A 17,867-nucleotide genomic window follows, 5' to 3' on the forward strand; every position below is an offset into this window, starting at 1 on the left:
TTACAATTTTCTACATGCATGCACAAGGTCTCAGCTCTGTAACCCAAAAAAAGAAAAAAACATATCTAGATCCAACAGTGGAAGATTCTACATTTACAATCTCATTTGGAAGGGACTCCAAAACGTCCCCTTCCTTTTGCGCACAGAACAAATCACAACAATCACACACCAGGACTGAATCCATCAGCAGATACTGCCCCATGTGAAGGGCAGAGGAAGAGAAGACAGACAGACAGACTGACAGACACCACGGAGGGGCCACCGGGCTCGTCTGGGCCCAACGGAGGCAGAGAGAAGCACAAACCCTGGGAAACAGGTGTTTCAGACGAGAGGTTGCAGGGATCCGGATGTCTCATCACAGGTGTTGCATCAGCGTTTGCAAGGCGAATGCTGGGCGGGATGGGGAAGTGAAAGATTGAGGGCTGAAATGGAGGAGGATGGGAAGAAAAGTGAGAGACTAGAGGGAAATAAACAAGAATAAACAGAGAGAGCACAAAGACTCGTTTAGGAGACAGGGACCACTGGGGAGGGGGAGAGCGGCAGAGCGGCGAGGTAGGTGAAGGACTGAGGCACACAGTGTCTTGATGTGGAGGGAAGGAGGGCAAACGTTGTGAGGTGATGAGAAGGGAAGCCCAGTAGGCACGGCAGGCACGAGCTAGGAGGCCACGAGTCACAGAAAAGAGCGCTGGAAAGGCCCAGCCACTGCCCCCCCTACGGTGGGGGAGGGGCAACGGGCGGGCACGCCCCCGCGGCGGGAGAGAGAGGCGATCCCGCGATCCCGCGATCCCGCGATCCCGCGATCCCGCGATCCCGCGATCCCGCGATCCCGCGATCCCGCGATCCCGCGATCCCGCGATCCCGCGATCCCGCGGTGGGGCAGGCGGAGCGGGGAAACTGCTCAGAGCGACTGAGGCAGCTGTGGCCCACAGCAGTTCACAGCATGGAGACAACTTCCCACAGAGGAGAAGCAAAGACAAACACACAGCCATACGCTTGACAGTCCATCCTGACGTTTCAAAAAAAATAATAAAAATCAAAGACAAAGATACCACAGTTCTGACGCAAAAGACCAAAATGCTACCATTCTCAGTCACAGCCCTTAGTGCTTAGTGAGATAGTGGGGGGGGGGGGGGGGGGGAATTCTTTTTGTTTTTAGGAAAAGGGAATGAAAAACTCACAGTGATTAAAAACACGGCAGGTTCTTAAAATGAACATTCCCCCCCTCTCCCCCCCCCCCCGCCCCTAATCTAGGGCAGCAACTGAGATCCCGAATACTTTCCCTCTCCCCACCCTAACCTGCTCCTCAAATCACACCACACTCCATCCTGCCCGCAAAGGCAATGTTCCGATCACCATCCAGGCCCTGTTTTCCAGGATAGTGAGGTATTTATGTGACCAGAAGGGACTCCTCTGAAACCAGGTTTTCGAAGAGAAGAAAAATACCTTCCCAGACCCCCAGGACAGGACATACTTCACACAAGCATATCCCAACATCCCCAACTCACCCCCCAGAGGAACGAGGTGAGCACTGGCTGATAAGCCCCTCTCTAGCAAGTTGGGGGGAGGGGGGAACAGGTGTGCCTTTTCTGAAAGGACAGCGGGAGAAACCCGATCACTAGGCTCCATCACCCCCAGGACTGCCACTAGACTACAGAGATCATGGGATCTCTCCGCAAGGCAAGTACTGATGAGTTTTCCAGGGGAAACAAGGGCCTATAAAGGACACTGAGTTAGAGGACTGGCCCAGGGGCATGCTCCATCCCAGCCATCGGAACGGTCCTCCAGGAGGATCCTGGCTGGAGTATTATGGGTACTTCCTATTTCTATCCTTCTTGGCAAAAACCACACAATTTAAAGGTGTCTAATTTAAAGGCTCAGATTCACACTGAAATGTGTTAGCGGGCCAGGATATTTTGCTCAAAATGAGATCTAAACTATTGAGATTTTGGATTCGGTGCAAAGACTATGGAAGGTAAAATAGGGTGAGAGCCTAAGTACCCACAAAAGGCAGTAATCCTGGTCCCTCATCCCAATACAGAGGGAGCCCAGAGCCCAGAGAATCAGGCAGGGAGAGAAGGGATAGGGACCCTGGAAGGCCAAGAAAAGAGACCCCTGAGGCAAAGAACTGGACTTAAGGCAGGGGATGAGGAGGAGTTGCTGGCTCGTCCCCAAGAGATGAGGCAACAGTCTCTGGAGTCAAGAGAAGACAGCAGGACAGGGGGTGTCTGGTGAAGGAAAAAAACACTTGTCTAAGAGTATGGAGGCTGGGTCAGGGTCTACAAGCCACTAAGTCTGTATAGGAGTCTGCATGCCATCCTTCACTGGGGAGGGCAGGAACAAAGGTGAGGGTAGGTCAGAGGGCAGGGGTCAGTGATGGGTCCCTCCAAAACATCAGAAATCTATTCTGCCCTTTCGCTCAGGGGCTGCCTCAGAAAAACACATTGGAAGAAAGGTACCTTCCCCTAAGGCCCAGGAAAGGTGGTCATGGAGTCTTTCCACCTGTTTTCCTGTGGTCACCGGAAGGTAGAGACTCACAAATGGAAGGTGGAGACTTCTGGGAAAAGGATGAGATCTTCCCTTGCTCTAAATACATGTGGCTTGGGGAGAGAGACTCTACCAGCCAGAAGCAAACAATCCCAGCAGGGAGATTCCTAACTCAGCTGTGTGGCAGGAGTATCCTTGTCCCAGAACTCAGGGTTTGTTATGTGGAGGGAGAGGCAGGTGGGGGCAGCTGCTGCCCTGGAGGGGTTTGGCACTGTGCTTTCTGGAGTCATATCCGTGTCACCAGAGAAACCCTGTTGGGGCCACTGGAGAGACCCGGTACAAGAACTTGGGTTTGTGAGTGGGGGCTCAAGAGGGGAGGTATACACAGCAGGGCCCTGTGCCCTTTTGGAAGAGATTGCCATCCAGGAAAGGTGAGGGAAACGAAAGGGAGACAGGCACCGACACCTACAGGGCCCAGAGTTACACAAAAGTTGGCAGGGTGGGGTGGGGGGTGGTCCCAGGTACTGTTGACAGCAGGATGGTCTCTCCAGGTTCACATGGGGTAAAATAAGGAAGAGGGGAAGAGACAGGGTGGGGCGGGGGGGGGGGTGCTAAGTTAAATTCAAGTAAAAATAAACCAAGAGCAAGAGGAAGAAGGGTGGTAGGAACGTGGTGGCTGGGCCTGAGAACCGTGCCCCTCCCACCCACTCAGGAGCCCCCCAGGGTCTCCCATTCCCCCTGCTGTTACACAGTCACACTGAGGTCTCAGACTGCAGCCTCATGACAAACTTGTGCGACTTGGGATCCACAAACTCCTCAGAGAGTTTGAAGAATGGGACCTTCTTGGTGCTGACCACCAGGCTGAAGTCCTGGCGTTTTAAGAGGAAAACGATGCCATCCTTGAGCCCGTTGGTCACCGGTTCCTCGCTCACCAGTGTCCACTGTTTGGCCAGCCAGCGTTCTTTGTGGTACTGGATGGTGGGTCCGGCCGCCAGGTAGCGCTCCAGGAAGGCCTGGGGAGGAGGGAAGGAGCTGTGTAGGAATCTCTCTCGCTCACCCACAATCCTTCCTTCCTTCTTCCCCTGGGGCACAGCTTCTACAGACAACCAAGACGTCCCTGAGCTCACTCTATGCATATCAACTAGAATCTCAGAATGGTAGAGCAGGAAAGGGCCTGAGATCAGCTGCTGTAGACCCCTGTTTTATAAAATGGAAAGCTGGAAGGCAGGTGTGGTGGCTCATGCCTGAAATCCTAGCACTCTAGGAGGCTGAGGTGGAGGATCACTTGAGGTCAGGTGTTCAAGACCAGCCTGAACAAGAGCGAGACCCTGTCTCTACCAAAAATAGAAAAAATGAGCTGGTGGTGGGTGCCCACCTACTCAGAAGGCTGAGGCAGGAGGATCACGTGAGCCCAGGAGTTGGAGGCTGCAGTGAGCTATGATGATGCCACTGCACTCTACCTAAGGCGATGCAGTGAGACTATCTCAAAAATAAATAAATAAAAATAAAAGAAGAAGCTGGAGCCCACAAGTAATGCGGCTCCTCAGAGTCCGGACTAGAGCCTGGCTTCCCTGACATCATCTTCTGCCCTTCTCCCTGCACCCAGCCAGGACCCAGGCAAGCCCTCCCTCATTCTTCCTTCCTTCCCACACAGCTCGTATGATTCATGCCAACCAGGAGGAAGCCAGAGATGTCAAGGTTAAAGTGCAACATCTTTAGTTACCTGTCCACCAAAGGGGCTCAAGGAAAGCAATTCTAGGAAGTTAGCAATGGAACGGAGGGGGGGCAATGGCTCAAAATGAGCACAGAGCAAAGACGATCTAGGGGAGGAGAAGGGGACAAGGGGGTAAAGGTGGAACATGGATCTGGAAATCCCGGAACCCTTATAGAGATGAGAAATAGGTCTCAGCCATGCCCCAAATGATCTCAAAGTCCCCATTCCCTTCATCCACCTTCACCCAATGCAGACAGGGTGGATGGGGTAGGGATAAGAGAAGAGATTAGAAGGAGGAGGTGTAGAAGAGAGAAAGAGAGGGGTGGGAAGCGAGGAAAGAAGTGAAAGACTAAGGGGAAATGAAAGTGGAAAAGAAGAGAAGCTGGGAAAAGAGGAAGGATGATGGGTAGAGCAGGCCTACCTTGGGCGTCATGTCGTGTGTGATGCAGAATTCAAGGTGCTGTAAGATGCTCTCCATGGTGTGGTAAGGCTGCTGTTTGGTGGTCCGAAGGTACTTCTGCATGGCACGGGCCATGGATGCGAAGATGGCCTGGGCTGCCTCCCGGGGGTCCATCACCTCTCTGGGATTCTTCTGCTCCTCTTCCTGCAGCCGCTTAATGTGAGTGAAGGCCTCCTCCACTGCCACCACAAGTCTGAAGGACAGGAAAGGTCTGGACCAGATGCCCATTCTCTCTTCCCTGCCCCCTGGCTCCAACCCTCCAGCAGCCTGAGTGGGGTCAGGTCTTTGTGCTGTCCCTGGGAGCAATAGGGCCTTTCCTCCACTGGGAACAGGAAACAGCCATAGAGTTCAGTGAGCTAAGCCCAAGGACACAAAGAGGACAAATCTAGTATCAAACGAAAAGAGACAAGTAGGAACTATGCTATAGGAAAGACCAAGCATTCCATCAAACCCTAGGAAAATCTTCTTTTTTTTGTTTTGAGACAGGGTCTCACTCTGTTACCCTGGCTAGAGTGCAGGAGTGAGGTCATAGTTCACTCTAGCCTCAAACTCCTGGGCTCAAGGGATCCTCTGGCCTTAGTTTCCTGAGTAGCTAGGACTACAGGCACATGCCACCACACCCAGCTAATTTTTAAACTTTTTGTAGAAATGGGGTTTCACTATCTTGCCCAAGCTTGGTCTCAAACTCTAGCCTCAAGCAATCCTCCTGCCTCGGCCTCCCAAAGTACTGGGATTACAGGGATGAGTCACTGAGCCTCGCCTAAACAGGACACCCAAATCACACTTCATCAGGTCAAAAGTCAACAGGTATGATTACATCAAAATAACAGATTTCTATTCTACCATGACAGTACCGACAATATTAACTGACATCTGATGGGGATGAGGGCAAATATATGCAGCATCTAAAACCAGCAAGGGTTTAACATCTAGAACGTACAAAGATTCACTACAATTTCTACCAAAAAGAAAAAAGCAAGAACTCTACAGAAAAATGGGCAAAGGAAGTGAACAGAAAATTGACCAGAGGCTTGAAAGGCTAAAAAATATACAAAGTAGTTACTGGGTAGCAATTAGAGAGATGCAAATTAAAATGTTAATAAGATACTAATTATGCACCAAGATGGAAAAAGTAAGAAGATGACTATAATCCAAATATTGGACAGGATGTTGGGAGTAGACTGTGAACTACTATGCAGTGAGAAGATGCAACAAACTGGATGTACAGACAACGTGGATGAGTCTCAGAGTGTTAAGGAGGAAGCAGGAAGTCAATTTACATTAAGAGCATAGAGACATACACACTAACACTCAATTTGTACAAGCATACACACGGGTTTTAAGGAAATCAAAAAATTGAAGTGGGTGCTAAAATGTAGAGGTGGAGTAAAGGCAGGATTCGGGGAAAGGGAAATAGAGAATGAGGCACTGTGAAGACCCACATGATGGCTATGTGTTAAGAGCTGGAAATGGTGATTCGTGCAATTCTCTGCACTGGAAGTTCAAAAACCAAAATAAAAGCCTCTGGCCTAAGAGCAGCACCAGCCTGAGGTGACTCAAAGAAAGGAAGCAAGGCCTGTGGCTCAGTATCCAGAAACCCAGGAACCTGGGAACTAACTCAGGGTCAGGATGGGACTCTGGATATGTGTGGACCTGTGCACGGCTACAGTTTCTGTTTATTCTTTTGCTTCTCCTCTTTGTTTCTCAGCAAAGTTCCTTTAGAAAAGATCATTTTGTCTCAGGTAGACCAAAGGAAAAAATTTTCTCCTGGTTATGAGCAGGGTAATGGGGGAAAGAAAGGGCCCCCTAAGTGCCAAGAATGGTGGTGGCAGCACAGGAGACCCAAAGACCCGAGGCAGGGCAGAAGGTAAAGGGGTAGGAGACATCACTGGTTTGGGCTACCTCCCTCCCCTGCAGCCTGAAGATCCTGTGGGAGGTGGGGCGGAGGGTAGGTGCAGGGTTAAGCCCCAAGGCGCCCTGCTCCTCCCGCGTAGAAATCCCTACACCAAGGCGCATCCTGGCAGCTGTAGGCACCAAGAAGGATTCTTCAGGCATGACTTAAGTTCACGTAATAATGTGAACAAGGAAAAGGAAGGAGTGAGCACAGCATTTAAAAATTTACCAAAATATGGGCACTAGAACCTCATTTTTTGCAGGCAAAAAAAGCACCCATGTGCTGAGCAAGCCTTCAAGATCTACTGGCAGGAAATCTAGTCTAGCCTCAGTCCCTGCTGTTGCAGGTGAGGCTCAAGTCCCCTTATTGGGTCCCTACCCCACTGTAATAGGCAGAATTCAAAGATGTCCCTAGACTTCCACCAGATTCACATTCCCTCATTATTCAACAATCTCAGTACCTTTTGCAGATGTAATTAAAGTGCCAAGTCAGTGGCCTTAAAAGAAGGAGATTATCCTGTTGGGCCTGATCTAATCACATGAGCTCTTTAAAAGCAGAGTTTTCTCCAGCTGGTGGTAGATAGAAGTAGTCAGAGAGACCTGTTTCTGCTGGAAAAAGTGAACTGCCATCTTGTAAACTGCCTATGGGGCCACGTGACCAGGAACTGAATTCTGCCAACAATAGTGAGGCTGGAAGAGAAGCCAGCCTCAGATGAGAGTCCTCTTGATTTCAGCCTGTGAGGCCTGAGCACAGCATCCAGCTAGCCTGCTCCTGACCCATGGAACTGGGAGATAATAAATGTGTGCTGTTTCACAGCAGCTGAGTTCATGGAAAACCCCACCTCTATCATCATTGCTTTGTATTTCCAGCAGTTACAGAAGTCCCTTGGTCTTCCTCTCCCCAGCTCAGCCCACAGGCACCTCCCCCCACCTCTTCTTCCCCAGGGACCCACCTGGCCCTCCTCTTGCGCACCCTCCGCTCATGCTCAGCCTCCTCATAGTAGTACTCGTTGTGGCTGTTGTCCCGCCTCCGGGCCGCTGCTGCGATCACAGCCCTAGACTGGCCCGTGGAGTTATTGGTGCTGTTTTCTGCACAGGAGGAGGAGAGAGGGGATGGTCACATCAGAGTGTGGCCTCTCTTCCCACTCCATGAGCTCTTGAGACAGCAGCCGGACATGTCCAGAAGAAGCTGTTCCCACCACCCAGCAATACCTCCCATTCCCAATCCTCCTGGCCACCTCTGGGAGAGGCCACAGGAAATCAACAAGGAAAGCATTGGAGGGGCAGGAGTCCTGCACATGTTCCTCCCTGGGTCAAGAGGTTCTGCAGCTCAGGGAGCCAAAGGGCTTAAACCAGGGGTGATGAGCAGACACAGAGGAGCCAGATCAGGGGACACGCAGTAGCATAAAGGGACAGCCAGTGGAATCAGCAGCTAAGACCAGCCACCTGGAGTCAAGGGAAATGACAGAACAAAAGGGGCTGGGACATGGGCTGGGGAAAGGAAAAAGCAAGGGAAGAAGGGTGAGAGAGAGTGAGGAGGTAACTTGGAGTCCTGCAGGGGAAGAGACCGGGCGGGGCCGAGGAGCAGGGCTGCTCACCCTCTCCGAGGGAATACACCTTGAAGCCAGACACTTTCTTGGCCAGGACGGACTTGGGCAGGTTGAGGAGGGCAGGGTTGTAGACAGGGAAGTCATGGTAATACTTCTCCAGGATCCACACTGCCACGCGCTGGATGCTGTGGGGGAGACGGCAGGGAGGGAGGGAGAAGGGACAGACAAGGGGCACAGGGGAAGGGACACATCAGGGAGGTTGGCAGGGCAGGAGAGGACACAGGACAGGGACAAGCTGCTTCCAAGAAGCCTGGCTCAGGCCTGAGGTCTACTCACCAGGCTCCCAAGCCTTCTCCAGGGCTGGGCCTGCTAGTCTTTTCCTGCCATGCTGAAGCCCAGGGGAGAAAAGGCATTGGGCCTGGGTCCGCAGCCAAGGATCACCTCATCCCCTCCAGCATTCCCCCAAGACTCTCTATAGAACCCAGGACCTGCCACTGATACTCTGTATGGCCTGGGGCGGGGGTGGGGACCCTGCCCACAGGTTTAGGGGAAGCCGAAGAACTCTCCTTATCTCTTCCTCCACACTCCTCCTCTGGCCCGCTCATTTCAGTGACCACTCACTGAGTGCTCACAAGAAGCTGTGCCTCCAAGAATGGGCTAAAAAAGGAATTCCAAAGAGCCCCTGTCCCTGCCCCACATTCTTCTCCCCTTTGGTTCATCCCCCTCTGAGATTCCCCATCTCTAACTGCCTGTTCATTCTCAACTCTTAACTCCCACCCCTCTTGTCCCACAACCCTGCACATGACCCTCCCATGAAGCAGAAAACATCGTTCAAAACCTACTATGCACAAAGTACTCAATTCCTTCCCACACACAGCCCTCCCAGCCATCACCTTCAGTCCACCATCACGCCTTCCCACTCTAGTGGCCCCTCCGCCTCTCCCGTGCCCTTTCCTGCCCAAGCCGTCTCCCTCCTACCCCACGTGCCCTCACCTGAGATGGCCGACGTTGTAGAAGCGGCTGGCCCCGTCGGTGGAGCGCACGACCTTGAGCGTGAACTGAGGCTGGAGCTGGCGCAGCTCTAGCAGGACCACGGCCAGGTAGTGCACGAAGAGGAGGGCATCCACCAGCGACACTGCGAACTGCACCACGCCCTGGTAGCTACGCTCGCGAGCGTCCAGGATACGCACACCGTAGAAGAGCCAGTAGGAGACGACGAGCAGGAAGACCAGCACCATGAGCAGGGCGCGCAGCACGAAGACGCGGGGCAGCGAGGCCTTGGGCCGGCGGAAGAACAGAGCCCAGCTGCCCAGCAGCAGGATGAGCAGCTTGAAGGCCACGGAGATGAAGAGGCCCTCGCAGGCCGTCCCGCACGGCTCCAGCTCCTCCCGCCACAGCAGAGGGGGCAGCAGCAGGAAGGCCAGTGGCGTGAGGAAAGACAGCAGCGCCAGAGTGGCCCCCGCCGCCACGCCCAGGTGACGGGAGCAGTCCAGCGGGACGCTGTCCTCCATGTCCTTGGCGATGCGTGTGAGGTCATCGTGGGAGATGCTGTGCTCTGAGGTGCCGGTTACTACCGTCGTCGTTTCCCCCCAGTTGTCATCCTGCAGGCAGGAGGGGGCCACACGATGAAGGGAAAAGCATGGGGGAAAGGGGGGACAGGAGAAAGGATAAGGGAGAGAAGAGAGGGGAACGCAAGGAAAAGGAGAAGGCAGAAAGAAGAGAGAGTAATCAACAAATATGCAACCATCAAAGCATTTACTGATCTCCACTGTGTGTCCAAGTCTGGCCTCTGCAGATATCCAAGTTGGAGACCCAGGCACTTGGGAGCTATACACAGGTCAGTGAGAGAGGAAAACTGCACATGCATCAATAACCCTCAGAGCAGAAGGCAGGAGACACCAGGACTGCTCAGGCAGTGACTCAGATCTGAGGGCAGACTCGCCAGGCAAAGCAAGCAGGCTTCCCAGGAATGGTGGGACCTGAGCTGACCCTTGAGGGCAAGTGACATGAAGAAGCTAGACTGAATTAGTGGTTGCCAGCCCCAGCTGCACATATCAGAATCACATAGGGAGGTTGGAAAATAATACCCATTATTGGAGAATGGGATCTGCTTGTCACCCTTTTCTTTTAAAAAGCTCCCTGGATGATTCTAAGGGTCATCTAAGACTGAGAATCACTGAACTCAATGATCTCTAAGGGCTGGCTACTCAAAATGTGATCTGTGGACCAGCAGTGTGGACATCCCCTAGGAGCTTGTTAGAAAGGCAGAAGCTCAGGCCCACTCACCTTTACTGAACCAGAACCTGCATTTTAACAAGATCCCCATGAATCACTCAAACATTGCAGTTCTAGAAGTACCTCCCTAAGTTCCCTCCAGCTTCCGCATCATTCCATAATTTCAGCAGAAGCTAGAGGAGGTGCACCCAGGGCAGGAATGGCGTGAACTGAGGCACCCAGAGAACTATGAGATCAGGGGATCCACATGCAAGAGCAGAGTGTGGCACAGACAGGAAGGTGGGGCTGTGCAGGCCATGCCACAATGCCAGGCTAGACAGTAAGCACCGATTCTCCAGGCGTGGAGAGCCACTGAAGGTTTCTGATTAAGGGGATAACCTGACAAAAGCAGCGTGGAGAAGAGGACACCAAGGAGATGAGGGGGAGAAAATGATCAGGGCAGGGAGTAAGGGGCACAGTGCAGATTCAGGACCACTCTAGGTCTCTGGTCTGGTCTTCAAGTCCAGCTCTGCTGGGCCATCTGAATGCCCACAGCACAGGGGCTGCCTGTTCCTGGAGCCAAGGGGGTTGACAGGCTGAAGTGACCAGGTGGCCTTCTGAGTGTGGTCTGCTCAAGCTGTTTCCCTGCAGTGGCTGAGGGCCATCCCAAGGAGGAGTTCCAAGACCATGAGTGGCCTTCAGCACCCACACCCTTCACTCCTGAGACAACCTGGGGATATAGAGTCATGTCCTGACACCCAGGAGATTCAGGCTATAGGACTGAGACACTGGGGTGGGGAGAGTAGGAGACGGCCTGGCAGGGCCAGTGATTAGGGAGGCTGAGAAATCTCCTCTCTGCAGGATGGCAGAAGAGCCCAATCTGAAGATAGAAGGCAGATGCACTGACCCCCAGACATACTGCCTACCCTCTCCAACAATCAAGGGCTTGGGAACTCCCCCTCAACAGCAGGTGAGCCGATCATGTCTCAGGGTCACTTCAAGAACTCAGGAGGCCAGGTCCCAGGAAGAAGGGATTGAGAAAGAAGGAGAAAGAACATTTCCCTCAGGTATTGATATCTGCTCCCAAGACCCAGGAATGCCAGTGTCAGCCACAGAGATTTCTTCTGAGGCAAATGGAGCTGGGAGTCTCCAGCCCTGTAAGATGATCCCAAGAAGAAAGAATAAGAGGAATGAGACTTTGGCAACCTCAGTGTCATCTCAAATTCTGCTTCCCGCATTCTAGGACTGTGTCCTGCCCACTGTCCTCCCTGCCAGGTGAGCACAGTGGACCACAGGGGTTAGAGCAGAAGCAACTGCTCACCCCTGTCCTACAGAACTCTCTTCCAGTGTCCCCCTTCCTCTCTTCCCACACCTCCTTTCCTAGACTTAGTTGATGCTAGTCTACAGGCTGCCACCAGAGGGCACAGGAGTGCCCACACCTTAAGGTTCAAGGAAAACTCAGACTTGCCCACACTCCCCGCCCCCAGGCCCCACCCACCACCCCCTGCCCTCCTACTCCAGACTCCCAACCAGCCTGACAGGCTGGGATCCGCTCCAGAGGAGCTGAGCGATTCCCATTACACACCCAGGTAACCCCCACCTCTCTGGAGATAAGGAAGGAAGAGGCTGGTGCTTCCAAAGGGGTCTCTACAGAAATTCCCTGAAATCGACTAAAACAAGGTCCTATCTTGGGACACTAAGCTGAGGGAAGTATACCACAAGACACCCTCCCTGATCTGGCATCTTCATGGAGAGATCGGGTTTCCAGGCCCTTCCCCTCTCTGACGGCGCCTCCAGCTCCTCCAAGGAACATTCTGAAAATGCCTGGTCTGGACCACCTCATCCCCCTCCGATGCTCACCCGCTCATCCCCCCGAGTGGACTCATTGTCCAGCAGGGGCTCCCCTGGAGCCTGGATTGTCACCGACTTGTCCCCACGGCTCCCATCTCGGCTCTTAGAGCGGTGTCGGTCCCGGCGGTCCCTGCAGCAGGAAGCCAGAGGAACAGGCACAAAGTCAAAGGAAGGACCAGGGTCTTCTCAGCAGCCACCCCCACCGCCCCACCGCTGCACGTGCCCACTTCTCCACTGCCCCCAACCCTCCCTCCACCACAGGTGTCACTCCCGCACGCAAGCTCACCTGTGTTTGCGGGAGCTGCGGGAGTGGCCCGACTTGTAGGAATAGCCCGAGTACTGGGACTCGGTGTCCATGGCGTCTGAACGCCGCGCCTTGTAGCGCTCCAGGGCCGCAGGCTGGGGCCTCTTGGGGGGCCCCACAGCCACCTCCTTCAGCGCCGGCTTCTTCAGGCCAAGAGGCACCCTCAGGAAATCAACCGTCACCCTGAGGGACTCTATTTTGCTGGACAGGTGGGCTTGTCTCAGAGAAAATCAAGCGACGCTCCTGATGAGATGAAGCAGCTGGTTAAAGGTAGCTCGTGCTCCGTGTAGGGTCAGGGCAGAAAGGAAGACCATCCCCAGATGGAAGCCACAGTTAGCTCAGATGAGCCTAGCCACTGCCTGAGAATATTTCCACCCAGGTTCCTGCTCTGCCCAATGGGCTCAGTTCCTCCTGCCCCGCCTCCTAAAAAGAGCCCCCCCAGACTATGCCAAAGGCTCAGGCATGGAGGGGAGATGGCCAGCAAAGGTTCTCATCTAGAATGACCCAAACCTGAATCTCCTGGAGGGAGACTCACGGGCAGTGCTTCCCTCCTCTCAGCCAGGAAAACTGAGGCTGGGAGAGGGTAGGTTCTGGCCAGGCCAACAGGCTGAACCAGTGGAGACCTCAGAGAGCAGAAAGCAGCTGACTTCTGTCCAGAGGCTACCCCAGGCCTCTCCCTCCCCCTCCATCCCTCCTCCCCTCACTCATAATTTCTCAGTGTGCCCAGAGGAGGCTGCTTCTCTTGGCACCATCTTTCAGCATCTACTTCAAACACACCCACAGTTACTGGCCAGGTCAGATTGGTGGCTCTCCTTGAGGCTGTGGGCGTAGTGTTTGTGTATATGATCATGCACACTAGGGGGTGAGGGGTGGAAACTACTGATAATATAAGGTGGGGAGTGGGAGGAAAACACAAGCAGAAACTTGCCTTGTTCTCCAAAAGCCTAAAGTCCTGAAATAGGCAAGGCATGTGTTTCTCTGGCTACTTACGGGCTAAAGGGCAGCATCTTTCAGCTATATTTCACCTTCTAATTATGCAGAGGAGAAAGATCTCTCCTTCTCCCCTCTTCCACAATTCCCACCAAAGTCCTGCTCACTCTTTAGAGCCCAGCCCTCACCCCTCACAGGAGCCCCCACCTACTCCAGCACCCAATGTTATCTTCCCCTCTGACCTCGACTCCACTAATAACCATCACCTACCTTCATTGACCGATTCATCCAATATTGTTTAAGTACCTTCTATGAACCATATACTTTGCTAGGCCCTGGGTATATGGTGGAGTAACAGACCTTGAGTTTACAGTCTATTGAGGAAGAGGCACACTAAACAAGTACGCAGGTAAATGTAAATCACCAACTGTAGGTGGGATGGAAGGAAAAGAACAGGAAAAAATTCTGGAAAGTCTCTGGGAAAATGACACCTAAGCAGAAGCCTGCAGGAAAAGCAGAAGTTAAGCAGGAAAAGAGTGGAGGGAGAAGCTGGTGAAGCAGAGGATTCACACATGCGAAAGCCAAAGGCAGGAAAAATCTCTGTGTAAAGAACCAAAAAAAGGCTAGTGGAGCCAGACTGAGGAAGGTAGAGGGCAGCAGAAGCTGATGCTACATGGCTAACCAGGAGCCAGGTGAAGGGCTTGGGTTTTATTCTAAGGCCATAGGAAGCCTTTGAAGGAATTCAGCTATGCAGATAAGGATTAAAAAGGGAGAGAGTAGAAATAGGGAGATCAGTAAGGAGGCTACTGCAGTAGTGCAGGCTTGGCTAGGGGTAGAGCAGCAGCAGAGGTGACAAATAGTCATTTTTGAGACTTAACGTTGGTCAAATCAACAGGACCTAAGGAAGGATTGGCTGAGGGGGAGGGGAGCATCAAGAATCCCTGGCCTGGCACGGTGGCTCACGCCTGTAATCCTAGCACTCTGGGAGGCCAAGGCGGGAGGATAGCTCGAGATCAGGAATTCAAGACCAGCCTGAGCAAAGCGAGACCCCATCGCTACTAAAAATAGAAAGAAATGATCTGGACAGCTAAAAATATATAGAAAAAATTAGCCGGGCATGGTGGCACATGCCTGTAGTCCCAGCTACTCGGGAGGCTGAGGCAGAAGGATTGCTTGAGCCCAGGAGTTTGAGGTTGCTGTGAGCTAGGCTGACGCCATGGCACTCTAGCCTGGGCAACAGAGTGAGACTCTGTCTCAAAAAAAAAAAAGAATCCCTGGCCTGAGCAAGGCAGTAGATGGTAATGCCATTAGCAAGGTAGTACCATAAGCAAGTTTGGGGAGAAAGATGAGCTCAGTCTCCAAGGTGCTAAGTTCATGGTCATGAGACAGCAGGCAGCCAGGTGTCAAAGGAGCTGGACTCAGAAGAGAGTCTGAGGTGGAGGTATGTACAGTGTGCAAAGCCACAGGGATGAACAGGATCACCTAGGGAGTGGAATATATACGGGACCCTGAGAACTCCAATGTGTACACGTATCCAGAGGAGAAAGAATAGGCAAAGGGGCTGAGAAGGCCAAGCCAGAGGAGTAGGAGGGCCAGGAGAGTGGGGTCACAAGTCAACCAAGAACTTAAAGAGTGTTTCAAGGTGGGAATTAAGTCAACCAGGTCAAATGCTGTTGAGAGGTCAATTATGTTAAGAATTAAAATGGATTTGCTTTGTACAGCTTTTTTCCAACTACTCTACACCATCAGCACCTTGAGAATAAGCAATATGATTGACACATATTTGTATCCACCTCCCTCCAGTGGGCACAGGGCAAGTAACTGGTATCGACCTAGTAAACGAATATAGTCATTTGTTGCTTAACAACGGGATACATTCTGAGAAATTCATCATTAGGTGATTTCATCATTGTCCAAACATCGTAGAGTGTACTTAGACAAAAACAGATGTTGTAGCCCACCATACACCTCGGCTTTAGAGTACAGCCCATTGCTCCCAGGCTACAAACCTGTACAGCATGTTACTGTACTCATTACTATAGGCAAGTGTAACACAATGGTAAGTATTTGTGTATCTAAATATATCTAAACATACAATATTATAAATACAACAATACAATATTATAATCTTATACGACCACCGTCATATATGTGGTCCGTCATTGATCGAAACGAGACTATGCGGTACATGACTATGTGTCTCTCTGACACTCAGGGAAATTACAACAACTGTAGGGAGATGAAATCAATGTGAAGTCCAGTCATTTATCCCATTAACAGAGTCATCTGAAGACAGTCCACAGGCATGTGATGTTTGTCAATATTCCCATGTCAAAACACGTGTGTCACAGGGACACACTTAGGGGACAGAGACATAATACCTTAACCCAATCCTAAACCTTTCTAAAAACTTTTGCCACAAGAGAGCCCTTGTTCATCCCCCTGTCTGCAAATTGCATGTTGGGCTCCTCTACCCCCTCTCCTGAGAAATCATTCCAGTGCTTTACTCCTCCACAGAGTTTACATGTCTCATCCACATCTCTCTTGATGTGGTTCCAGCCTATTCATTCTAGTCCTCCTCTTAAAAACTGAATTTTGAGGCCGGGCGTGGTGGCTCAGGCCTATAATCCTAGCACTCTGGGAGGCTGAGGCAGGAGGATTGCTTGAGCTCAGGAGTATGAGAGCAGCCTGACCAAAAGCAAGACCATATCTCTACTAAAAACAGAAAAATTAGCCCAGTGTGGGAGGCTGAGGCAGAAGGATCACTTGAGCCCAAGAGTTTGAGGTTGCTGTGAGCTAGGATGACACTATGGCACTCTAGCCCGAGCAACAGAGTGAGACTCTGTCTCAAAAAAAAAAACAAAACCCTGAATTTTGCCAGGAGGCTCAAAGACAGCAAGTAGGTTACAGAGTGAGGGCGGTGGAGAAGTAAAAGGGAAAAGAACTGCCACCAACTAGAGTTTAGACACAGATGCTAGAACCCAGGCCCTCCATCTCCTCACCCTCACCCTAAATACCCACATCTGCCAGAGCCAACAGCAAAAGAGCCTGAGATTTGCACTCAAAGATCCAGGTTCAAAACCTAACTCTTCCACTGACTGTGTGACCACGGGCAACTTACTTAACATCTCTGTGCTTATAATCTGGTAGGCTCATTGGTAAAATAGGGAAGACAATGATACCTACTTCATGGGGTTGCTGTAAAGATCACAGGGACAAAAGAAATGCTTTTATACACTGCTCAGCGAGTAATTATAGTTAAGCAATTAATAAGCTCTAGCTCCAGGATCACTCATACTCCAATCCCCAGACACTTCCTCTGAGAATAGGAAAAGAGGTGGTATAAATAAATACTGCCATGGCCAGTCACAGTGGCTAAGGCCTGTAATCCTAGAACTCTGGGAGGCCGAGGCAGGAGGATGGCTTAAGGTCAGGAGTTCAATATCCCCGTCTCTACCAAAAATAGAAAACTTAGTCAGATGCAGTGGTGCACACCTGTAGTCCCAGCTACTTGGGAGGTTGAGGCAGGAGGATTGCTTGAGCCCAGGAGTTTGAGGTTGCTGTGAGCTATGGTGATGCCACTGCATTTCAGCCTGGGGTGATGAAGTGAGACTCTGTCTCAAAAATAAAATAAAATAAATAAATCCTGCCATTCGTATGACTAAAGAAGTCTTACACACACACATACACACACACACACACACACACACACACGCGCAGGCACCCCCCCCCCCAAACACAACACACCCAGGAGGTAAGATGATGCCATTGTGTTGCCCCTACAGATAAATTTCAAACCTGACAAGGATGCCAGTCCCCTCCCAACCCTTTGTTCTGAGCTGCTCAGCCTAGAGCCCCCTACCTTCTTCTTCAGCTATGTATTAAAGACCCAACATAAACCCTGCTCCCCTGGCCTACCAGCCCCAAGTCAGTGCCCAGAAAGCACCATGATGTGCTCCTCCTTCTCCTATCAAATAAAGGGGCCAAAAATGAACCCCACTCCTGAGACCCTTGCCTGCTGTCCCTTCAAGTACCCCAGGGAACTAATCCAAGCTTGGAGAGGCTGGGGGTGGGAGCGGGCGGGTGCAGGGGGTGAGCAAAGAGAAGGGCAGAAGTTCCTTTTATTAATCAGTCTCAGGAACCAGGGGTTTGCAGGGTCTCCCGGGTGGGCAGCGTTCCCATGGAAGAGAGTGGGGGGAGGAGATCACCAGATGAGATCAACAAGTGGAAATGTCAGAGGGCCAAGCCCTGGCGGGAAGTCCGGACTTGGTACAGGGCAGGGAGCTGCCCTAGTCTGGGGGCAGGAGGAGGCTGTAAAAAAGGAATGTGTCCCACTGCTTTTCACCTTGCTCCCACTCCCCAAGACACAAACACATGCACTCAGTCCCCTGCTCAAACCAACCATGGATTATCTGGGGTTAAAAGGAGGCCAGAGTGGAGCGAGGGAGGGAAGAGAGAGCCCGTCAC

At 51.9% G+C, this 17,867-nt stretch overlaps 1 protein-coding gene across 1 annotated transcript; it reads right to left on the bottom strand.

Moving 5' to 3' along the window:
• Positions 1-3,236: 3,236 nt before the first annotated feature.
• VANGL2 (VANGL planar cell polarity protein 2) lies at positions 3,237-12,523 on the bottom strand. The gene is made up of 7 exons (XM_069478485.1): positions 12,453-12,523; positions 12,176-12,296; positions 9,095-9,702; positions 8,146-8,286; positions 7,505-7,633; positions 4,620-4,851; positions 3,237-3,497 (listed from the first exon to the last, which is right to left on the bottom strand). The coding sequence occupies exons 1-7, from the start codon at positions 12,521-12,523 to the stop codon at positions 3,237-3,239; spliced, it is 1,563 nt and encodes a 520-aa protein (XP_069334586.1).
• Positions 12,524-17,867: the final 5,344 nt, after the last annotated feature.

Source organism: Eulemur rufifrons, chromosome 8 (assembly GCF_041146395.1).
Source record: "Eulemur rufifrons isolate Redbay chromosome 8, OSU_ERuf_1, whole genome shotgun sequence".
NCBI lineage: Eukaryota > Metazoa > Chordata > Mammalia > Primates > Lemuridae > Eulemur > Eulemur rufifrons.